This window comes from Gadus morhua, chromosome 1 (assembly GCF_902167405.1).
Source record: "Gadus morhua chromosome 1, gadMor3.0, whole genome shotgun sequence".
Classification (NCBI taxonomy): Eukaryota; Metazoa; Chordata; class Actinopteri; order Gadiformes; family Gadidae; genus Gadus; species Gadus morhua.
This window is the reverse complement of record NC_044048.1, coordinates 770,495-796,335: the sequence shown is the minus strand read 5'-3', so window position 1 is coordinate 796,335 and position 25,841 is coordinate 770,495. Positions and strand designations below refer to the sequence as shown.

Genomic DNA, 25,841 nt, shown 5'->3' with positions numbered 1-25,841 from the left:
ATTTCTGATAGATATTTCTTAAATGAGAAACAATTGTTGGAGTGAATCAATATTTTTTTGTTTAGGATTTAACATACGATTTAAATGTATTAACTTCATTCAAAGAATAGAATTATACTTGGTGTCAAGTTGTATTATTTTGTTTTTATGAACATAGGAAATATTGTTTGAGTTAAGCTATATATTTGTCATTGGCTCAAGTTATGTAATATAGATGTGAACCATTACCCTTGTTTTTTTTAATTGGTTCAACAGAAGGCTTTTTCCAGTGAATGTAAAACAAATAAGAAATGTGTATTTCACCCTAATGTTTCAATTAAGAGTATGAAAATAATATGGTTCCTTTAGTATATTCCTATAGTATATTATAACATCAGCTTTTCTTATATAATCACATTGTATTATTATAATACAATATTTAAGTATATAATAAAAGAAGATGGTTTGTACATGTTTTTGTTTCAGTGTACAAGGAAATCCAACTTTACATAAAGAGAGCTACAGGATTTTTCCACCTAGACCCTATTTGCCGATCATTTTAGGTCTAATGGATCTAAACTAATAACGATAATCTGCTGAATGGGCTGCAATGTAATCCCTGGGGAAATTACACGGGGTGAATGTAAAAGGGTTGTTTTTCCACTGATTATATTCTATCATTATGGAAAAGATCCCTACTAAGTAATCACTTTTTTTCTTTACCTTTACCTTGATCTTGCCTGTTTGTTATCGTGTCCAACTAAAGCCGCGAACACACCAAGCGCGTACCTCGCGCACCATGTACGCGCGTAACGCAGCTAAAATGTTGCTTGACCATTTTGTGTCACAAATGGTCCGATACGCGCGTAACGCGCGTAGATGAGACCGCCCAAAACTCCCCCCCCCCCCCAGCCTGTGGCTGCGCTGGATTTAGGAGTCCGAGGAAGGAAACCCAAACGCCGCCGTGTTTGGGTGGATGATAGAGCTTGGATCGGGTTAGATTAAATAATCTCGGATATAAATAACAATAATCGGGTTAAATAACTTCACATGGTGTGTCTGGTGTGTTTCCAGCATTCGAAGTGTTGATCAGCAGATATATAGTCCGCCAAGACGTTGAGGTTGCTTAGTAACCAGAGACTCTGTCCATGCAAGTGAACGGAGCGTTCCCTCTTCGTCATAACTATCAAACCAAACATCCTTCACATTCACCGAGCGAACATTATGAAAGTAAAATGCACATTTCTCGCTAAAAATGTTTCCATAAAAGCATTTAATGGCGTAACTATGTTACTATTTCCACACAGAATAAAGAAAGATGTCGGCCGTATGCTTCTGTCCAAGCTCACTACTCTCTGCCAGTGACGTCGGGTCAAGCTCAACGCTGATTGGCTATTGCGGCGCGTATGAGCGTAAAAAGTTCAATTTTTTGAACTCCTCGTACGCGCGTATATGTACGCGCGTATATATACGCGCTTATATATACGCCTCATACGCGCCTAACGCGAGTAAAATGTTGCTTATACGCGTGTAACGCGTGTACGCGTCTCATACGCGCGTAAACCAATGGTTCCCTATGGAAAAATTGCCGATTTTATACGCGTGATACGCGGGTAACGCTTTTGGTGTGGCCGTACCTTTAGGCTTGCTCAAGGAAAAGTCTCGCTCTGAAATCTCATTGTCTCAACTGCCCCCTTTTTGAAAGGTGCGCGATGCTTTTTGTGTGTCACAGAAGCGAACGGCCACACCAAACGCGTTACCCGCGTATCACGCGTATAAAATCTGCAATTTTTCCATGGGGAACCATTGGTTTACGCGCGTATGAGACGCGTACACGCGTTACATGCGTATAAGCAACATTTTACTCGCGTTAGGGGCGTATGAGGCGCGTATATATACGCGCGTATGCGTACATATACGCGCGTACGAGGAGTTCAAAAAATTGAACTTTTTACGCTCATACGCGCCGCAATAGCCAATCAGCGTTGAGCTTGACCCGACGTCACTGGCAGAGAGTAGTGAGCTTGGACAGAAGCATACGGCCGACATCTTTCTTTATTCTGTGTGGAAATAGGAACATAGTTACGCCATTAAATGCTTTTATGGAAACATTTTTAGCGAGAAATGTGCATTTTACTTTCATAATGTTCGCTCGGTGAATGTGAAGGATGTTTGGTTTGATAGTTATGACGAAGAGGGAACGCTCCGTTCACTTGCATGGACAGAGTCTCTGGTTACTAAGCAACCTCAACGTCTTGGCGGACTATATATCTGCTGATCAACACTACGAATGCTGGAAACACACCAGACACACCATGTGAAGTTATTTAAGTCGATTATTGTTATTTATATCCGAGATTATTTAATCTAACCCGATCTAAACTCTATCACCCAAACACGGCAGCGTTTGGGTTTCCTACCTCGGACTCCAGCGCAGCCATGTCCATGGCAGCCACGGCCGGCCACTTTCTTTATTCTGGGTGGAAATAGTAACATAGTTACGCCATTAAATGCGTTTATGGAAACATTTCTAGCGAGAAATGTGCATTTTACTTTCATAAGGTTCGCTCGGTGAATGTGAAGGATGTTTGGTTTGATAGTTATGACGAAGAGTGAACGCTCCGTTCACTTGCATGGACAGAGTCTCTGATTGCTAAGCAACCTCAACGTCTTGGCGGACTATTTCTCTGCTGATCAACACTACGAATGCTGGAAACACACCAGACACACCATGTGAAGTTATTTAACCCGATTATTGTTATTTATATCCGAGATTATTTAATCTAACCCGATCCAAGCTCTATCATCCACCCAAACACGGCGGCGTTTGGGTTTCCTTCCTCGGACTCCTAAATCCAGCGCAGCCACAGGCTGGGGGGGGGGGGGGGAGTTTTGGGCGGTCTCATCTACGCGCGTATCTGACAATTTTTGACACAAAATGGTCAAGCAACATTTTAGCTGCGTTGGTACGCGAGGTACGCGCTACATGGTACGCGAGGTACGCGCTTGGTGTGTTCGCGGCTTTACGCGAGTAAAATGTTGCTTATACGCATGTAACGCGTGTACGCGTCTCATACGCGCGTAAACCAATGGTTCCCTATGGAAAAATTGCCGATTTTATACGCGTGATACGCGGGTAACGCTTTTGGTGTGGCCGTACCTTAACCCTCGCTCGGAACTGGACATCAACATAAACTGCAGACAGACAGAGCTCCGTCCATCCTGCATACAGTGGTGTTAGAGTGTCACTGCACCTTTTATAGGAGTGCTGATATATATTGTATAGTATTTAATTTTATTGAGTGCTGGTTGTGTATGGTATTGTGTTTAGTGCAACCAGGTCTCACAGGAATCTGTGAAATGACCACGAGCGTTTAACTCAAAATCCGTGGTGGCCTCACGGAATCACTGCAATTGCCCTGATATGAGCACGGATTTTGTCCCAATGCAAGTTAATATCACTCATATTCTGTGACATCAACACAGATTCGCGATTCAACGACCGAGCCGACCACAGGCGCTGAACTCAAAATCCGTTGTGGCCTTACAGAATCACTTAAATGGGGCATGGGGGTGATTCCCGGCCAAACGTTAGCGATTGGTTATGGCAGATCCAGATTGGCACTGGGCAGATCCAAGATATATATACATATATATATATACATCAACAATATGGGAATGGGAGTGTTTCTGGGACTTCTTCGCGTCGGAACGAAATGTAAATCCATGTATTTTGAATGGGAATATTTCTCAGACTTTTTCGTGCTCCAAAGAACGAAACGAGGGAGAGAGAGAGAGAAAGAGAGACAGCGAGAGAGAGAGAGAGAGAGAGCTTCAGAAGGGGTGTGCGCATGTACAGTGCACCGTATTAATATATGTATACGTCAAAACCACAAATGCAACAAAGGGTCAAAGCTTTGTATTATGGATGCTCAAATTTTTGCAGCAGATCATATTTATATTTATTTCTTTATTTTGTTGCTTCGAGGAGGTCTGGTGGACTCCCTATATAATAAATGAATAAATAACTATATATATATGTGACGTCTTTTCTGTGTCATTGTTGGACGTCAAATTTCGGTCCAGTGAAGGGGTTGTTTCGTTACCCAGGCGACGTCTACCGAACGGCTAATGTTGACGTCCTTCGGAACTCTGTGTAAGGGCTATCATAGTCCAAATGTGGTCGTTTGTGGACGTCTTTTCAACATCAAATTTCGAAAAAATGTATATAGCATATATTTTATATACTTTTTATTAGAATTTATTTATTTTATTTAATATGTTTATGGTTGTTGCCCTCGGAAAAAGACAAACGGTGATTTATTTATTTGCAGCATCGGAGAAATGATATGGACTGATCAGTGGCTCTCTCTCACTCCCTCGCTATCACCCGCATGCTTTGACCCATCCGGCAGCAGGTGAACACATTCCTTTAGGACAATTTTTTGTGTACTGGTCTGGATTCAAACCGTCCGCCCTCCGGTTCCTGGTCCAACTCCTTAACCAGGAGCAAACAAACTAGTGCACAAGCATTCGAACACACAGACATACACACATACACACACAGTCGCAAACAGGATCACTCACAGACACACAGATAAAAAAAGAAGACATGCCTATAGGCCAATTAAATACTGCATTTCCAAATAAATAAACAGATAAATGCAAAAATATATGTATGCATAAAATCACTTGATTACTTAAAATAAATAAACGAGGAAATGTAAAATAACAACAAAAAAACATATAATACAAATATTACATCATGCATACAGATGCACCTTACATAGGTGGCCAAATGACGTCCAAAATTGTAACCAGTTCAAAGGTGAAATGTACAGGAAAACCAATGGTACAGAAAACATCTTGAACGAGAACTGCAAGCAGTTATGCAGGGGTCCAGATACACAATGTCGTTGTTTAACGCGCTCCCTGATGTCGAAATTTCCCGAATTTGAATTGAACGCAATTAAGGGTAGCACCAACATATTTCCAAAATTTGGACTCGATCCGATGTATAATTTTGGATTTTTTTGGATTTATGATTTTCCACGCATAATATAGCTAATAAACCAATATTCAAAACGCTACCGTTTTTTCGTGGAAGGTCGTATCAAAAAAGTGTTCGAATTATTTTTTTTGTGTGCGTCTGAAGATGTCGTGTGTAAAGTTTGGTGTCGATCGGGCAAGAAATGTGGGAGGAGTAGGGAAAAGGCAGTTTAGCGGTTAGGCATTTCGCCGGCACAACGCGAAGCATGTGTTCAAAACACTACCGTGAACCTGTGGATATAAAGGTTTTGACTGTGGGAGGTTCGGTGTGGGAGATATATCCCCAAACGCGTTTTCAGAACATTCCTTTGGCCAGTTAGGAGATGTACAATTTCCTCGTTTATGGCGCCGCCTTGTGGCGTAATTTTCCAAAGAGAATTTTGCTCGTGGCGAAATTTTCCGAATTTTTTATCGAACGCCATTAAGGGTTGCGCCGACATGTGTGTAAAATTTGAACTCCATCCGATGTCTAATTTTTGATTTTTTGGGATTTTTGATTTTCCACGTGTAACATAGCCTATAAACCAATATTCAAAACGCTACCGTTTCGTCGTCGAAGGTCGGATCAAAAAAGTGTTCAAATTTTTTATTTTTTGTGCGTCTGAAGATGTCCTGTGCAAAGTTTGGTGTCGATAGGTCAAGAAATGTGGGAGGGGTAGGGAAAAGGCAGTTTAGCGGTTTTCGCGATTTTGGGAAAAAAATATTTTAATTATAGACGCAAATGGGCGTGGCCTATGCCAAAAGATGCAGCAGACTCCAGTGAATCTGTGTGTCTAACGTTTTGGACTGTGGAAGGTTCGGTGTGGGAGTTATAGCCCCAAACGCGTATTCCTTGGTATAGCGCCACCTAGTGGCCGGAGTGTCTGGATTTGTTCGTCTGCAGTCACCTCATGTACCTGGATCTAGTCATGCAATTGGCGTGCGTGCACCATTTACGGTTTGGGCTGTGGTCCCACTTTTAGGGAGGTAAGTATAGGAATAAAAAACACTAAAAAACAATAGGGATCCAACCTGTTGGCTTGGACCCCTAAATATTAAGAAGTAGTGTAAGGGGCCACTCACAGTAGTGTAGTGTAAGGGGCCCCATGTCCGAGCTCATTTGCATACTAAAGTCTAGAACGTTTGCTAGTGTGACCACGCCATCCGTATTCCAGCACGGAACAGCCCCTTGGCCATGGCACACTTGGAAGAGGTGCGCCGTGGCCAAAGTACAGATGCTGATGAGATGACACGCGCACACGCGCGGATACGCACCGTGAGCTGGATGACGTAGTCTTTGCGCGACTCTTCTTTCTTTATAGGTCCATGCCCTTCTTCCCCACAACAATCATTTTAAACAATGGCGGCAAGCGGTTCACGAGTGGGTTTACGTTGGTGCGATAGTGATGTCGAGTGTTTACTTGAAATTCGGGGCCGACGACAGCATTCAGTCGCAGCTGGACACCACGCTTGGTGATGCCGTATTTATCGTATTACGACGTTATGACGTATGTATGAAGGAGCAATCGTGCCCAGGCCACGGCCTTTGGGAGCAGTGTGACCACGGTGACCACTTTATATGCCCTGGATTACACGTTTGTTGTTTGTGGATTTAAATGATAATTTTTCATGCAAAGAGTTCGACCGTTTATTGTGCAATTGTTCAGATAAAGGCTGTAGAGAAAACACAACGAGAAAGACTACACGGCTCGTATGTGACGTCACGCTCCCTGCGACTGGCGTGGAGAAGACCGACAATCTTCCCATCGGCATAACCAGGGCTGTAGTGGTCAAATTAGAGGTGGGTAAACTATGAATTTTTTGATCAGACCGACCTCGACACAACGCAACGCAAAGTGTTGCGACTCTGTAAGGCTAGCCTGGCTATATTCCATTATGTTATCAATTAAAGTCATATTAAATCAATCAATGACAGTCAATGAATGTGTTTGTAGTTTATTCAAGTTATTCAAATTTCAACAGTAAAGAAAAGTATGTGTAGATTAAGAACTATCTATCTATGGCATGTGTGTATGTGTGTATTAGTATGCATGCTTTTCACAGTAGTACCCAGAGGGCCTCCATGTCCTCCACGTCAGGTCCTGCCTTGCAGGGGCGTGTTCTGGGGTTCATGGCTCCCCTGTGCTTCACCAGCCAGGACTTCAATTACGTGTTGGATTGAACTTTGTGGTGGCTGAGTGGTGGGCCATTCAGTTGAATAAACATCAAGGACGACACTGTGACCAAGTGCAGACTGCATCTCAGGGGGCACACTATGATGTTCATTAAGCTGAACCCCCTCTCACACTCAGCAGTGCTAACTGGAATGAGATGGTCGATATTCAGGAGTGGTGCAAGGTTTTCTGGAATGATGCTTGAGTTATCCTTAAAATCCCTATAGCCTTCAAGAATTTTTCTGTCTTCAAGTCTGAACCTTTGGGCAAGTTGTTTCAACTTGGATTCCCCATACTGCTCCTCTAGGGAACAGGCCAGTTTGCTGGGAAAATAACTAAAGAAAATAAATAATAAAATAAAAATATTTATAATATATAAAATACAAATATTTATAAATATTTATATTTTTATTGGTTTAACCGCCAACCGCCCGAATTTAATTGTAATATATTTTTGAAATTAAAATATTTTTTTTGTCGCGTCATCCGCCCGATCCACCGTTCAGCCGCGGAGTCCACGGCTGCACCCGCCAACCTCGCATCTCCAAATTGAGGCTTTAACATAGACCCTTTTACTGTTTGTACACAATGATGATGTAGAACGCATGCGCGCGCAGTCCGGCAACAGAAGTATGGCAGAGATCAACAGCTTGTTAAGCTATGCGAGGGAATTATCAACACAAGATCGCGAATTTTACTTCAACAAGTTGACTTTGACAAATGGTGTTCGACTTCCAGATCCGTGTACTATTAATGAATGGGTTGAAGACGTCAGCAAGTGGCCGAATATACAGTGGCCAGATATATATATACTTATTACACGGGTCTTTTCAACGTTCCGTTCACTTGCATGGGCACTTCACAACTTCCGGCGGTGCATTATTTTTATAAGCCCCGACAGGGCGAACAGGACACCGACGCGCAGCGGAGGTGTCCTGTTCGCCCTGTCGGGGCTTATTTTCCCGATAATGACCGGCGTTCTATACATTATCCCTTACGTATTTAATAGAGAAACCGAGCTTGTACACCAGAGAAATTACGAGCCTATAAGTCACTGGATGATGCTTATGAATACGTTGTCTGTGGTCATGTACAGAACGTCAAATACCATGACATGACTAGAGTTTTATGTGGTGAAATCAGAATTTTGTATTATGTCCTCATTCCAGTCAACACGTTTAATCGCCTGCAGCCACAGACGCCGCCGGTTGCTCTTAAATGGTTGTGATCCTGTCGGAATCCTATACAACTTTAGTCCGCCGGTGGAATATCGATTCTGACAACCATATACGCAACAACCAGACATTTTGATGCTGGAAACTTTTTTTGATCCACTTATAAACTCTTGCTAGTCAGTTGCTACGTCGTGTGTGAGTCAGAACGACTGGGAAACAATACCACTTCTGTTGCCGGCATGCGCACGCAACTATTTGATGACGTTGGCTGTAAAAGGGTCTATAGCGACCAAGCTATAGCGAAGTTGATACGCCGAAACCGGAGTTTAATATGGATAGTAAAACTCTGACTGACTTTCACTCATTTTGACGTGGGCAGTACACGGATAGCATGACTACGCATTGGCCAATCTGAATGCTCGTAGTCACTTAATAGTTTGTCAAGTAAAATTGATTTATAAATCACAAAAACAACTCATGTGAATTGATGATCTTCAGTCTTACTTTGTACTTGAGGCCTTTTTCGGTCATCTGTTGGAGTGGGAGCACTCGAAGGTCTCTTCAAAAATCGCCTGATATCCATGGCTAATTAATGACAGGTATGATAATCCACAACGCGCAGGGCCATGTGTTTACATACTTCCTGTTTACATATTTTCCTGGATCCTGATTGGTGTCGCTTCCGCAGCCGCAAGGCACTGATTGGAGGGTCACAGACCATAATAGCATAGGCCTACAGCGCAGATGAAAATGATTCAGATTACAGCGTTTATTTGTTCAACAATATGAAACCTTGTCTTAGGTGTTTTAAAATGATGCTGAATTTATTTCCGATTATTCCAACGGCAGAATACAAGGCACAGGGAACTTTGAGGTGCGTAAACGCTATTTAGAGGTGCGTAAACGCTATTTCCTAAATTCCAGAGGTGCGTAAACGGCGTTTACGTGCGTTTACCCTCCACTACAGCCCTGGGCATAACTGAAAGTCTGCACGTGCCCCGACTTATAATGGTTTTCACCTCTTTCGATGCTTTTTTCCTCCCCTTGGAAAAAGCGGTTAAGTGGGGCAGAGAGATCGCCATCTCTGTGCCGAGTTCCAAGTGTGGGTGTGGTGACGTATATCATATGCGTCGAGAGCAGCGAAGAGCTGTTGTTCACAAAGCGGCCTCACATAAAACCTAAAATTATCAAACTTCTTCACAAAAATGTTTACTTTTCTTTGCATGAAAAATTATCATTTAAATCCACAAACAACATATGTGTAATCCAGGGCATATAAAGACTGGGACCAGAAAATAATTATTTTCTCTCCATTGACACCCATTCAAATTTTTCGATCTCATAGGTCCAATGAGCTCTACCGGAAGGGGCGTGACTTCGCCACTCTATGGAGCCCAACGACGAAACTTTTACCGTATCCGGTCGGCAAAACTCAGAATACATCTTTCTTTTCCAGGAAAGACTTCAGTGCAGTTCTTTGTTCATTTCTCAAAGAAAATGATAACTTCAAGTCTTGAAGAGTCGCGGCCAAAGCCGAGTCGAAAGACAGCTGTTCGCCAGCAGCAGCAGCCATTATTGTTTACCTCTAACACGGAACCATCGCAGCTCTGTCGTCATTCGGCTCGATACCGCCCCTCACGATCTGATTGGCCTTACACATTTTCTGTTTCCAGCAGCGAAAAACGACGGCAGAAGGCTAGACTTCCCTAGCTGCAAATTCAATTTGCTGCCGCTAGGGGCGTCTAGATTTCTAGGCTAAGAGCCACCGGCTATTTACCCGACTCTGCATTTAAACGCGCAGACCTAAACAGATCAGAACTTTACACACAGGCAAACACGGCTTGGGTTACGCAGGAAAGCACGTTAATATAGTCTAGTAAAGTAGTGTAGTTACCGATATTTGAATTGTAATGCGTTACTGTACTTAGTTACCCATAAAAGTAATATCGTTACTGTAACGCATTACTTTTTAACGCGTTACCCCCAACACTGATGATAGGCTACAGGGAAATAAATGTGTTCGAACTTGAAACTGATCCTACTAAGTTCTGTTTGGTTCTGACTTTTTTTTATCGGATAAAAAAAACCTGCTGTGAAGAACTTTTAGATTCCCAACGCAGTGAACATGAACGGTCGCTGTCGGGAACGCGCATAAGCATTAGTGTCCTCACTGGCGGGCCGTCTCGTTATCACCAGGACCGAGAACGCGCCTCAAGTATACATTTCCTGCACCTGTCATAGGCATCCAAATTACGTCCAAAAAATGTCAATATTACATCCAAGTTGGGTCATGGTTTGACATCCAAATAGTGGACCTAGTTTGGGCGCAAAATAGATGTCCAGAATTGTTCATGGACCGACGGACATTTACATTTAGGGCATTTAGCAGACGCTTTTATCCAAAGCGACTTACAATAAGTACATTTGTCCTAAGAAGTGCATCAATATATCGCTGTCGGTACAGAAAGGATGCTCATAGAACCAAGTGCAAGTACAACAATCGCTCGGCTAACCAATTCCCCGTGTTACAGCAATGATAGCAGCTACTGCAGTTGCTACACAGTGAAGCAATACAATACAATACAATACAATGCAATACAATACAATACAATACAATACAATACAATACAATACAATACAATACAATACAATACAATACAATACAATACAATACAATACAATACAATACAATACAATACAATACAATACAATACAATACAACACAACACAACACAATCCAGTGCACAATGGTGGCCAGAAGGGGGAGGGTGGCTATGCAGAGTCGAGGTGGACTCTGAACAGGTTAGTCTTGAGTCTTTTTCGCAAGATAGTGAGCGACTCTGCGGTCCTGAAAGCGGCAGGGAGCTCGTTCCACCACTGAGGTCCCAAAACCGAGAAAAGTTGTGACTTTGCTGAACGGCCTTTGCTAGTTCTTAGCGATGGCGGTACCAGACGTCCAGCTGAGGTAGTTAATCGGAGGGATCGAGCTGGGGTGTGTGGCTTTGGCAATGCTTGGAGGTAGGCAGGGGCAGTTCCATCGACTGCCTTGTATGCCAGTATCATTGTCTTAAATTTGATGCAAGCTACTACAGGGAGCCAGTGGAGGGGGGTCACATGGGAGAACTTCGGTATGTTGAACACGAGGCGCGCTCCCACATTCTGGATGCGCTGCCCAGGTTTAATCGCAGAGGCAGGAAGTCCAGCCAGGAGTGAGTTGCAGTAGTCGAGGCGGGAGATGACCAGTGATTGGACTAGAAGCTGAGCTGCTTCCCTTGTGAGGAAGGGCCGGATTCTGGGGATGTTGTAAATGGCAAATCTGCACTTTACATATAGACATGATCTGCACGTCTATCCAACGTCCAATGTTTAGTGGCAGTGGTCTCCGTATATAATAAATAAATATATATAAATATGTATTGATATATATATACATACATATTTATATATATAGACCTCCTCGAAATAACAAAATAAATTAATAAATATTTAATATGATCTGCTGCAAAAATTGGAGTATCCGTAATACAAAGCATAGACAACATAAGCAACATAAGCTTACACAGCACAAAAATGCAAACGATTTGCCTAATTTCAATTTTATGATGACGATGTGGATTGTGAAAAGAGTAAATCCATGGGGTCTGCATGAATGAACACTGTAGTACGCTATGCCATGATTTAAAATAATAATAATAACAATCATAAACTCAAGCAAAGTAGGCTATATCCCAGCCTTCCAAAACAAAATCCCGTTCTAGGGTAAATGATAGCGTTGGTTAATTAACTCGGAAAGAACAGCTGATACAGCAGTAACAATTTGTACTTCTAAATCAATGCATCTGCAAACACCGTAGAGCAAATAAATATTTTCGTGACACAGACGTCGTGTACAAGCCCATAACTTTTAGGATTGATGAGTATTTGATTGTGAGAAAACATTGTTTTACCGCAAGTGAGTGTTTAAAAGAATGTGTGTTATGTTTTCTTCATAGAAATTTACATGACGACTCAGTATTTCTGAAGTTGTAGAAGAAAACACTATTCCATTTGTGAATTAGGCCATATTATTTGGCCACTGAGCCATTTGAAGTTAGAAAAAACATGTGGTCATGCATCTGTCTCATCGAAGACTGTAAACGCGCTGCCAAATTATCCACTCATCTTGAAATGCGCTCATGGCTCTTAAAAGGGATGGGAGATGGCACTCCGTCTTATTGCATGTTACTCCTAAAATACACCTACGGGTATTCAGACCAACCCATTTTAGATTTGCGTCGGGCGCAAGAGTAATTTATCCGTTGATATAATAGCAACAGCGCCAGAGATCCGCCCACAAAGCTACTTCCATTTCACGCTTCTCACTTGGTTTCAGACCGTTAAATAGGGCCCTCTCTCTCTCTCTCTCTCTCTCTCTCTCTCGTTTCGTTCTTTGGAGTACAAAAAAGTCTGTGAAACGCTCCCATTCAAAATGCATGTTTATATTTCGTTCTGTGGAAGAGAAAAAAAAAACAGCGCTCCCATTCCCATATTATATATATAATAATATATATTAGAGCTGTCAAGCGATTAAAATATTTAATCGTGATTAATCGCAATAATGTCATAGTTAACTCTAATTAATCGCGATTAATCGCAAATTATTTTTCTATGCTAAATATCCCTTGATTTTTTTGTCCCATAATTCTTCTCATTTTAATTCTCTTATCAACATGGTGTGCATCGGCTTGCCTTGTGCAAATGATTTTTTATTGATAACAACATTGGCATATACACTGATCAAAACAGGACGATACAAAAAAAGAGCCTATAGTGCAATTAAACGACTGCTTTCAACAAATGTCATTTGAACATAGCAGTCAGGCTACTGCTTCTTTGTTTTGAGCCAAAGAAAAAAAAATATATATATTTTTTTTTTTTTATAAAATAATTGCGTTAATCGTGCGATAAAAAAATTAACGCCGTTAAATTTGGTTTGCGTTAACGCCGTTAATAACGCGTTTAACTGACAGCTCTAATATATATATATATATATATATATATATTTATATATATATATATTCACGGATCCCTGTGAGACCAGGTTGACTCGGTCATTGAAATATATGATATGATATGAACGATATGACCTTTATTCGTCAGCAGTGCTGAAATTTGTCTTGCGACCCAGCAGCCGTTGCATGTAAAAACAGAAAACATGAATTACACACATTGACATGACACATTGAAACACAACAAATTTACTTAAGGCATACACGGCTGACTGGGTCGCAGTGCAGCCGCCGAGCAGCGCACCGATTCGCACATTCTCTCTCTCTCTGTGATGGGGATCTGTGTGTGTGCCACGGAATATGAGTGTCATTAACTTGCATTGGAGCAAAATCTGTGGCCATATCACGGACAATTTAAGTGATTCTGTGAGGCAAAAACAGATTTTGAGCTAAGCGCCCGTGGTCGACTCGGTCTTTGAAACGGGGATCTGTGTGTGTGCCACCACGGAATATGAGTGTCATTAACTTGTATTGGAGCAAAATCCGTGGGCATCACAGACAATTCAAGGTATTCTGTGAGGCCACCATGGATTTTGAGTTAAGCACCCGTGGTCATTTAACTGATTCCTGTGAGACCAGTGCCCTGTACTACGAACTTCGATTAGTGGGTTAGCGAGGTATGTTGCGCTCAAAGCCTGGGTTAGCTGTGACACGAAAGTCGATCTCTTTTAGCGTCGCTGTATCACCATGGTGACTTATGCTGTCAACCAAACCTGGTCGGGAGCAGGTTTTCAGCTGCTGCGTTCGAGTATTCTCGGCGAGCCGACTCGGATCTCGGATCTGACGCCACGCCCACACGCCCGTTTTATTATTTCGCTCGGTCGTTGGAGGAAAACATGGACGCCACCCGGAAAGCTGTTGTCGCGGTAGCATTGGCAGAGGACCAGGCGCTCCAAAATAAGTAGGCTTTAGGCCATAGTCAAGTCAAGTCAAGTTTATTTATATAGCACATTTAAAACAACAGTAGTTGACCAAAGTGCTGTACACAAATACAATATATTTGTGTAAATAGGCAGAGATACGGACGCAGTAAGGTATTGCAGTAATACGAGTGATTGAAATTGCCATTTAAACCACCAAAGTGGTCCAAGCACAATGAAAACAGTTCATACTTCAAGTCACAATGGGCGCAGCCATCTTGAATTCTGTCTCGGAATTATGCTCGGTCACCACTGAGTTCAACCGAGATGGCGAGTTCGCCGTCCGAGGAAAAGGGGCGTGTTTGTGCGTGTCGCTAGGCAACGTCGTCGGACCTCCGAGAAGGATGGATATTAAAACGCAGTCTATCGGGTTGGATCGGCGTGCGCAGCCCTTTTCACTTATACGCAAGATGAGTAAAATGACGCGATAAACGCCCCTTTCACATGAACACGCATTGAACATGGCACGAGTTGCCTCTCTGTCGATCCAGGCTTTCCCAAGAAAGCCTGGATATGTTCAGCGAGGTTCATAGTATACCCACAGGTTGGTTTAGGTTGGTTTGCAGTAAATATTTGCATGGTAGCAGCGAGCCAAACCAAACAGAAGTTGCTGTTACACTTAAGGTGTAACAGCAAATACCATGGCTGGTTAAAACATTTTGTCTACCAATCAAATTCCTCGATTTAGAACAGGACTAACCCTAACCTCACTGTTGATCTCCTGTGTTGTTGTTAGCTCTATTGTCTATCGTTAATATAATTGTATCTCTCCGTCACCCATATCTTTAATATAACATTAAGATACTCTTTCTGTTGTCCAACACAACAATTGTGTTGGACACAATCTCTACTGCTCTCACTCACGTTTCCACCATTCTCTTCATGCAACAAGTAAGCTCTTGAGAGACTTCTCTGTGAGTGAGACTTGGTTGGACACACTAACAAACTGACAGGATCTATCTGAAGCAAAATAAGCAAGTTGTATTTCTCTGTGGGAATCCTTTCCCTATGATAGAATAAAGTTTTAGCAGAAATAAGCACTTTAAGAAGACGTACATTGATGAGCTGTAATTGCCGTGAATGGATTACATCGCCTGTTTACCTTGGTTACGGCTTTGGTCTCGCTCAATACTTGATAATAAATGCCAACAGTGTTGTCTGCATTAGGCCCTTGGACATAATATTAACGAGAAAAATGGTTGTGGTTGGAAAACCCTGAAGTTATCAGGGTTTTGAAGATTTCACATTTTCTATTCTTCTGTTTCTATTTGTGATGGACATATATTTTGTGGCACGTTTGTTATGTTGAATACTGATTGAAATATGTGTAGTGTTGACCTTAATACCATCATGTGTTTTTTGTTGTATACTGACTGAATCATTGTGTTGACCTTGATACCATCATGTGTGTTATGTTGTATACTGACTGATGCGTTGTGTCAACCTTGATACCATCACGTGTGTTGTGTTGTATACTGACTGAAGAGTTGTGTTTACCTTTATACCATCACGTTTGTTGTGTTGTATACTAACTGAAGAGTTGTGTTTACCTTGATACCATCATGTTTGTTGTGTTGTATACCGATTGAAGAGTTGTGTTTACCTTGATACCATCATGTTTGTTGTGTTGTATACTGACTGAAGAGTTGTGTTTACCTTGATACCATCATGTTTGTTGTGTTGTATACTGACTGAAGAGTTGTGTTTACCTTGATACCATCATGTTTGTTGTGTTGTATACTGATTGAAGAGTTGTGTTTACCTTGATACCATCATGTTTGTTGTGTTGTATACTGACTGAAGAGTTGTGTTTACCTTGATACCATCATGTTTGTTGTGTTGTATACTGACTGAAGAGTTGTGTTTACCTTGATACCATCCTGCCAGAGATGTTCTCTCTGGAGGCGCTCGGCCTCGCTAGCTAACCGCTGAACATCAAAAGGGAAAATACAGAAACACAAAAGAACAGAACCATAACGTTGAACAGCACCCATTATCATTAAAAAAGTAAGGCTAACAGGGATTACATGGTCATTTGTGTGGACAGTTTATAATAAACTCTTATAATGTCTTATCAGAGTTTCTATGTTACATTTAAACAGTCACATTGCTGTCCAGAAATATAAAAACAGGTCTATGGGAACTTGAAGCTAGAAGCATGAAACAAACTTCAAAAGCGATCTTAAAACTTAAAACTTCAAATAAAACCATGATTTGTGTAAAAGGTATAACATGAGCTGACTTACATCCAGAGCTTTGCGCTTCTTAGCCAGAAGCTTTTCTATGTCAGACGCCACCTTCTCTACAATCTCGCGGGGTTGATTCTTCACCAAGCTAAATTGTCGTCTCTTTTCATTATATATCTGTAAATTTCCATGAATACATAAGCACATCAGCACACTTGTTAATGCATTTTAATCTCATGTCAGCAATCCTGCTGCAGCACATAACAAATCCTCATTAGTCCATAATTAATTAGCGTTCCGATAATGTGCCCCTTGTCCTCGGTAAAGCTGCAGTAGGGTGGATTCCAGAGTTGTAGACGGAGAGCGGAAAATAGCAAGAATTTAAAAATAAATTCTTCTTTCTCTTCTTCCTCCGTACATTTCTCTGCTATGGAGAAATCTTGCATTTCACACACCTGTGATTGACCACAAAATGGATGCCCCAAACAATAAGGGACAAGATGCTATTAGGGACGAGATAGAGTCAGAGATTTGCCATGAGCGGGCTAAGGCACAGTATTTTGAACATCGAATCCAATATACCTACTACCACTTTAAACTAATTACACTCAAATAATAGCTTTCCATACCTTTTACCTTCAACACTCAGTAAGGGAACGGCATATTCTTTCAGAACAGAGGAACACATCATGGCATCATTTTTGTCTCATATTGATCGAATTTATCAATGTGTAGCATTTCAAATAGCTCGAAGCTCAAAATACCTTAGACAAATCTATAGTCAATAATGGTCGATGGTGATTTCAATAATGTTATCAATAAAATCACATCCTGCAAGTGAGATATTCCACCAATACAAAACGCCGACCAGAAGAACCGTACTGTTGACACTCCAAAAAAAACCCTCCCTCTCACCACCCAGGCAGCCCAGCAAGGCTAGTTTGCGTTACGCTAGTTTGCGTTATTCTAGTTTGTGTTACACTAGTTAGCGTCCCACAGCTGCATAGCCAGGTAAAGTGGACAGGTCTTTGTTTGTGAGGTTTGATTATTCTGAAAGTCTCCCGCCGAATGTCACAGAACACCTAATATTTGTAGAATCCTAAATTAATTAATTTAGCAGGAAGCTATTGACCCTGAGGGCTGAAGGTCATTAGGATTGGAAGAGGGCTGCATGGCGATGACAGTGATGCAGGTGAGAGTGGAGCAGGGCAGACACTAGGCTGCCAGGCCCTGGTCCTCAGTCTGTCTGGAAGGGCAATGCTCTCAGCAGGGTCATTAGATCAATCGTTGCAGCATGAAATATTTTTCATTTATCCCAAGCACTGTTTCAGAGGATGCTGTATGTGATAACCAGTGTTGTCGCAATAAATGATAATCTGCTTGTGGCATAGTGCTTTTGGATTGCAAACTGAGTGGGATGATTCCTCACCAGTTTTCTGCTTGTTTCGAGTGGAGGAGGGGATTACTGGAAAATGAATGAAAAGCAAGTCCTTAGTGTGGCCTGACCATCTGCTCTGCTGGCGCACACCAAGAAGGACACAAGCGGCCCCCTGTGTCTCCCTCCCACACAAACACACACATAAATGCATACACACACACATGCACACATAGATGCACACACGGACACACACAAACACATATACATACGTTGAATCTCTATGTTTTCTGAACCAAATAATTTGCATCAACATTTCTAGATATGGGTTTATCAACGTATGGGTTTGAATAAATTGTTGCGCTTTTGATGCCCTCTGCTGTTTGAGGGAATAGAATGGGGGCAGGCCATACTCTGTATAAGAAATAACCCAAATTGGGATGTGGAACAATGAGCCTCATTTTTGTTCTGAACCCCCCCGCCCCCCAGTTTAACGTATATATCCATATGCTTTTGTTTACCACCTATGGCCATCATTTCATTTTCTGAAGCATGCATACATATATCCTATATGGTACAACATGAGCATTTTAAATGCATAAAATATTCTTAATGCCCCCGAAATAATTCCTGTGGTAGGAGCAGGACGCTGTGAAGGGGGAACATTAACGTTATACAATGTAAGCACAGTTCACGTTGCTTAAGAGTTAATGGGTTCTATGTAAAGTATAATTTATCCCCTTAATAGTGCACTTCAGTTGTTTATAAATGTATAGATATAACTCGATTTAAGATATATCGATTAATAGATTTAGATAGCCTCAAGTTCCAGTCATTCACTCATTCATTCAGAAAATGTCATTGCAAGCTGCGTATTTATAATAATAATAATAAATGAAATTTATATAGCGCTTAATATGGTACTCTAAGACGCTTTACATATTGCCCTATCGATTTAAGTATGGTATACCCCTACTGCTCACAAGCAGCTAGAGAGAACTCGGTTCTCTTTAATATTTAAGAGGATGGGCTCTTTCATTTAAATAAATGTGGGGGCTCTAGCCCTACAGGAAGTGACTTACAAAGCCTCAGCAAATGCCTAATGATCCAACATGCATGTATGAGAATCTTTCACTTCACTTTTTTTTAAATCTCATAAGGGGTGTGGTGCGGGCTCCTTTGGACCATTGGACCCCAAAATTGTCTGTTTTGGGGTTCGGGTCCCAAGGCGCCTCCTAGTTGATCAGTCTTTAGATTAATTCATAGCAATGCCTTGCGTTTCCAATGCGTTTCAAAGGAGCATTTGATGATGCTTTGTGAGCCTTGCGTATAGGGCTAGAGCTCCTAATAGATTTAAATAGATGTATTTGCCCAGATTCGGGACTAGATATCTCTATCTTATTCAAAAGGTTTAAAAAAAATGGTAGTATGACCTCTCAGGGAGGAATCGCATCCCTTCGGTTGGGCTAGAACCAACAGATTGATTATCTTGAGTCCTTTAAGCCCTCTTCAATATAGACAAGACCCCATGTCTATAAGTGTGCTAAACCCCTAGATCACCCACCAATTACATCACTTCCTGGTGGGCGAGATCCTCCAAACACATTCTTTAGTAAAGTGTAATGCCCTCATTCTGTGAAAGTGGTCAATAGGAGTACAACGGCCCCCCTGTCATTAGAGACCATGGGGGGGGGGGTGCTGTCACCCGTTGGAACACAAACACACACACAGGCTGGATGTCACAAAACTTCCTACAGCTTAACACTGGGAAGACAGAGCTGATAATTATCGGCTTGAAGCGGGACCGGGAAGAGTTTGAGGATGTCTCTCTGTGGTTGGATGGCCTCGCCATCCCACAGAGTGCGTCCGTCAAAAATCTTGGTGTCCTGTTTGACCCTCAACTATGCTTTGACCAACATATAAGAAGTATAACTACAATTGCCTTTTTCCATCTGAGAGACATTGCAAGAATCAGACCAATGTTATCTGCAGTGGATGCAGAGACACTGATTCATGCATTTGTTTCGTCAAGACTGGACTATTGCAATGCACTGTTCTCGGGATTACCGAACTCTACCACAAAAAGTCTACAGCTGGTACACAATGCGGCAGCTAGACTGCTGACCAGAACGAGAAAGTTTGATCATATCACAGCTATTCTCGCCTCTCTACACTGGCTACCAATAACTTTCAGATCAGACTTTAAGGTGCTATTGCTAACCTATAAAGCCTTGCATGGATTATCTCCATCCTACCTGAAGGACCTGATCATTACTTATAGTCCTTCTCGGTCCCTCCGGTCTTCGGGAGCCGGCCTTCTTTCATTGCCGAAGGTTAAAAAGAAATCGGCTGGACAGAGAGCGTTTGCCTATCGAGCCCCCTTCCTATGGAATAGGCTGCCATCAGCGATCAGGGAAGCTGACTCTGTTGAGCTATTCAATAAATCTATCATTTCTGGGGTTGTTCAGAATATTGTGTTCATACAACATGTATATCGTCATGTAATAAATACAGGATTTATGCATGCTTGTTACATAAAATAAAATGATTACCATAGGTCAGAAATAAATGCATATGGATATATATACGATGAGTGGGGGGCTGGGGGATTCTGAACAAAAATGTAGCTCATTGCGCCACATTGGAAGTATTTCTAATGTGTAATAAAATATATAAATTGGGTTATTTCTTAAGGAGATTATAGCCTACCCCGATTCTATTCCATTGAGACACCAATTGTGCATCAATAGCGCCACAAGCTCTATAACCATTAAGTTGATATCATGTATTGCGCTCGCCACTGACATAAACACACACACTCAAAGCTGACTGGCAAAAAAAAAAATCTATTAGATACACACAACCAGCCAGGAAACACAAGACATTGTGTTTTTGGTTGTTCACGCGCCTGAAATGAGTCTCAGACCACCACAAAGGAAAGAAAAGGACAGCATCAATATTGAAACATGTAATCATCTCTCGGTTTGTGTCAGCTGCTGAGCTGTTACACAAACAGTGGGCAAATACAACAGTTCAGTACACAGACCATTCTGCACGGTGGAAGGCTCTTTGTGTTTCAATGCGGCTCTACGACAACAGCCGTGGTGTGTCTGAGTACAAACCCCTTTCAGCTGCTGGGCTCCAGTGATGTGCTGGAACACTCTGTCAATCTCCTGCTCAATCCTCCTTCCCCAGTGCATGATCCTGTGGACACACAGTTACATCCACAGCTTTAACAGGGGATACCCACGTCTATGCTCGACCTAAACCTAGGGTATGACATTTATTGTAAAGGATTTCTTCAGAAATTGAATTCAGCGCTGAAGACATGTCCATCCCTAAGCGACTACCTGTGCATGCTCTGCCTATGCAGTAGCGTTGTCACAAATAATGCTGGACTTTCTTTCTTTGACAAATACCTTGATGTACATAACATGGAGGGAATACAATTATATAAGATTTGATTAAAAGATAAATATAACAAGGCTGTAACATGATTACAGTGTATGACAGCAGAATGACGTACATAATGATTAGCCTTTTAACATTTCACAATTTTCTTCTCGGTTATGATACGCAGACAATGAATACTGAAACCGTTATAAACATTCAGCATGGATTATGATAAAGAATGTATATTTTTGACAACACTTCCAAGTACTCATTGCTCAGTCAACAGACTTCTTCTGAAGGCACACCTATTTCTAAAGTTTAGCAAGCTAGTACGTGTGTTGGGGGAATGGTTTGGGAGGGAGGTCTGAAGGGAGGGCAGGACTTCTTTAGTTGGATACATTCTAAATTTTAACTTACTCTGGCGGGTCCCTCTAACTGCCAACCAGAGTAAGGAAAACCTTTGAAAAATGCTATGGACAAATAATGCTAACACATGTTATAGCACAACTACCACAACAATACTGATCCGTTCCAAGGTTGTGCATTATTGTTTTCAGTAACGGGACAATTATAGGATAGGATAGGATAGGATAGGTCAGAGTTAAGTATGGTGACTGCTTTGGGATAGAAACTGTTTATGAATCTTGTGGTGCTTGTTCTGATGGACCTGTAATGTTTCCCTGAGGGCAGCAGTTCAAACAGATAGTTGGCAGGGTGGGAGGTCTTCATAATGTTGTGTGTCTTCTGCAAGCATTGGCAGTTGAAGATGGTGTCCATGGTAGGTAGCTGTTGGTTGATGATGTTTGGGCGGTTTTTATAGTCCTCTGCAGCGACTTCCTGTCTGCACCTGAACTGCTACCGTACCACGACAGGACTCCGTAGGTGAGCACACTCTCGATGGAGCAGCGATAGAAGGACCTTAGGTGCTAGTTGTGAGAGATTGACTTTCCTGAGTGTGCGGAGAAAGTATAGCCGCATGGCTGTTCTTCTTAACTATTGCTGTTGTGTTTATTGCCAATGATAAGTTCTCTGGAGATGTGTATGCCCAAGAATTTGAAGCTGGGAACCACTCGCCAACGTCCTCCCCGTTGATGTGTAGTGGTGTGTGTGTGTCCTGCTTCTTTCCTGTAATCACTGATCAGTTCTTTTGTTTTTTGATGTTGGAGGCTCGGTGTTTCTCTGAGCACCACTCTGTCAGCCTTTGAACCTCCTCTCTGTAATTGGCCTCATCACCTTTGGTGATCAGACCCACCACAGTTGGTGTCATCTGCGAATTTCACTATGGTGTTGGTTAGTGTGAGGGATGGGGCACAGTCATGTGGGTACAAGGAGTAGAGTAAAGGGCTCAGTACACAACCCTGTGGGGCCCCTGTGCTGAGTGACAGAGTGGGCGAAAGGTGCGGGCCCATTCTGACCGCCTGTGGCCTGTTTGTCAGGAAGTCCTTAATCCAAAGGCAGAGATTGAGTGGTGATACCAGGTAGGACATCTTGGAGAATAGCCTGCTGGGGACGATGGTATTAAACGCAGAGCTGCAGTCCACAAACAGTAGCCGTGCATAGGTCCCTGCAGCTCCAGGTGGCGCAGAACAGAGTGAGGGCTCGTGGAGATTGCATCGTCTGTTGACCTTTTGGCTCGATATGCAATTGATGAGGATCCAAAGTGGGTGGTAGGGCAGCTTTGATGTGTTGTAGAAACCAGTCTTTCAAACACTTCATGATTTCAGGTGTCAGTGCCACAGGCCTGTAGTCATTGAAAGATGTTATTGAAGTCTGTTTGGGAACTGGAACTATGATGGATGTCTTCAGGCAGGTAGGGACAGTGCACTGTGATAGAGAGAGATTGAAGATATTTGTGAATACTTCACCTAACTCTGCAGCACAGTCTCTGAAGACCCGTCCTGGGACCCCATCTGGGCCGGCTGCCTTCCATGTGTTGATCCTGCGGAGAGTGCGGATGACGTCAGCAGCCTGAAGGACGAGGGTCTGGCTGTTGCTGTCTGGAGCCGGACTGGTGGTTGTCATTCCCTCCACCTCAAAGCGGGAGAAGAACCGGTTCAGCTGCTCCGCCTCCAAGGCACTTCCGCTGGTAGTGCTGCTGTTGTTGTTTTGTCTGGTGATGTGACGTATCCCCTGCCATGCCTGGCGGGGGTCAGAGCTGCTAAAGAGGTCCTCGATCTTCTGTTTGTATGCTGCTTTAGCATCCATGATTCCCCTCTTCAGGTTTGCCCTGGCGGTCTTGTACCGTTGCACGTCACCGGAATGGAAAGCAGTGTTGCGTGTCTTTAGCAGGAGTCGGACACCCCTGTTCATCCACGGCTTGTTGTTAGGGAACACACGGATCTGTTTGTGGTAGTGATGTTAACCATGCAGCAATTAAACAGTTTTAAGTCATTGCGCTAGAATACCAACGTTAACAGAAAGGTCCGATAGATCTATCAAAACACATGTACAACTGACAACTTTTGGATTGTTGAGGTCGAAGGTTCTAACTGCTCAAGGCAACATGAAGACGTCAAAAACCCTTGGCCGCCAGAGGCCAAGGTGTTTATTTAACCAGGCAGATCATTAAGAACAAGTTCTATTTTACAGCGATGGCCTGACAAAAAGCACAAGCTTCTTTGGGCGGGTAAATGGAAAAGGGGCAGTGAGAAAGGATGGGTTAGAGAGGCAACAGCACACAAACACATCTTTACAGACGTACAACAAGGCACCAACATGCATGCAAACTGGTCCAATCATATTAAGGAGCCAAAAGCAGGATTAACCTAACCAATCATCATCAACTTTGGTGCAGGTTAAAGGCACATGGGTCCCCTGATTAATTGCTTTGAGGTTTATCCAGATTAGGATTCCGATTCCAGATTAGTCATGGGGGGCACTATAGCATCGAAATGCTAACTTAGAAGGTCATATTCCCTGACCACTTCGACATCTGATAACTTTTCCCTCCTCACGATGGAGAAATACTCATCAGGAACCATCAGCTGTATAAACATGACTGCCAGACAGCCAAAGAAGCCCAAGCAATTTAAGGTGCCTAAAGGCGGTAAATTAGGGCAATCATAGCCAAACTTGCTGTAACTAAGGACAAAGAGGTTGAGCCGGCTAAAGTTGATCAACACAGGACATAGGGGGAAACGAGGGTGCTGAGGAGGACCACTGTGGTGTTCCTCGGCGTGGTGGTCTCTGCGGTGGTGGTGCCTCACGGCGGTGGCAACCGGCGGCGGTGGTGCCATCATTGTCTCAATGCCTCATTGTCTAATTGGCGGACCAAATTCTCTGGGCGGCAAAGCAGAGTAAGAGGAGGCCTGTCCCCGTATGACGACATGCGGGGAAAATCCAAATCGGTCGGCGCGTCTGAGCTTTGTTTTTTTCAAAGGCAGAGCAGGATACCTAGTGCTTGTTTTACACCTAAACGCCATTCTAGCTACAAGGGGGACCATAGGCAGGCTAGGGGGAACTCATATTAATGGTTTGAAAACCTCATAAAGTGAACTTGCATAGCCATGGGACCTTTAATAACATCAGTCATTAGTTGAGTTCCTGAATCAGTATGAAGGGATGCCAGAATACACGGCCTCAAACGGCCTACACTTGGACTAGTACACTTTGTTTGGTGTGAAAAAGACTGCGAAAGTATCCACAAATGGACACATGGAAAATCGGCTTCACCTCCATTATATAGTCTATGTTAAGTCAGTTTAACCTGTATTATATAGTCTATGTCAAGTCATTTTAACCTGTATATATTCAGTCTATGTTAAGTCGGTTTAACTGGTATTATATACAGTCTATGTTTAGTCTAGGTCACTTTAACATAGTTTAAGCTGTATATTATACGTCTATCTGCGTTGGACCCGCAGTTCCTAATCTACTTTTTCGCTGTTGTGTCGCTAAACAGCGACTTTAATCCATTGGGAACCTTTTGAAATGTGAGACGTCTATTGTTAGGCTATTATTTAGGGAAGGGTACTTTTCTTGTATTAATTAGGGTAGAAAGAGGACCAAACAATTACTCTATGAAGAGCTGTGCTGCTGTCCGAGCGTTTCCTCGACGACGGGTAGCCTGCACACTTCTAGATACGGGACTCAAACCTTCTTTAATAGGTCCATGACTCAGACCACGTCTTGAGTTGGACGCGACACAGTGCTGTGGTTAGGACCGTGGATATTTTTTCAATGTCCAATATGTTCATAACTAACATAACTAACAATAATGATTAAACCAATTATAACCAAATATAAATATATTAATAATATAAATACATAAATGGTTTGATATAGTTTAATAAATACATTTTTTTAATTCAAAATGTGTTTGTTCAAAAGTATCTTCAGCTGCCCTCTATTTCATATTTCCACATATTTATTACAGGGGACTTTTATTTCATAATGCCAAATTTCTTTCCCAGCTCTTTTTTATTTCTATCTGTTATATTCAAATGAGTGGGACGTGGTTATCTCAGAGCAAAGCCATCGCAGAACAGCCCTCCTACACTCCAGCACAGCAGGCAGCGGTCAGGCTCCGCCCACGTGATGATGCGTCTGCCGACTCAGGCGGGG

General features: G+C 42.4%; 1 protein-coding gene across 2 annotated transcripts in view; it reads right to left on the bottom strand.

The window, feature by feature from the left end:
• cacna2d2b (calcium channel, voltage-dependent, alpha 2/delta subunit 2b) overlaps positions 1-25,841 on the bottom strand; it is a 57,679-nt gene that overhangs the window by 27,347 nt on the left and 4,491 nt on the right. For both annotated transcript variants that reach the window (XM_030349078.1, XM_030349022.1), the window contains exons 2-4: positions 21,008-21,089; positions 16,571-16,687; positions 16,193-16,252 (exon numbers count right to left, since the gene is read on the bottom strand). In XM_030349078.1, the coding sequence (XP_030204938.1) occupies positions 16,193-16,252; positions 16,571-16,687; positions 21,008-21,089 (259 nt within the window). The remainder of the gene's footprint in view (positions 1-16,192; positions 16,253-16,570; positions 16,688-21,007; positions 21,090-25,841) is intronic.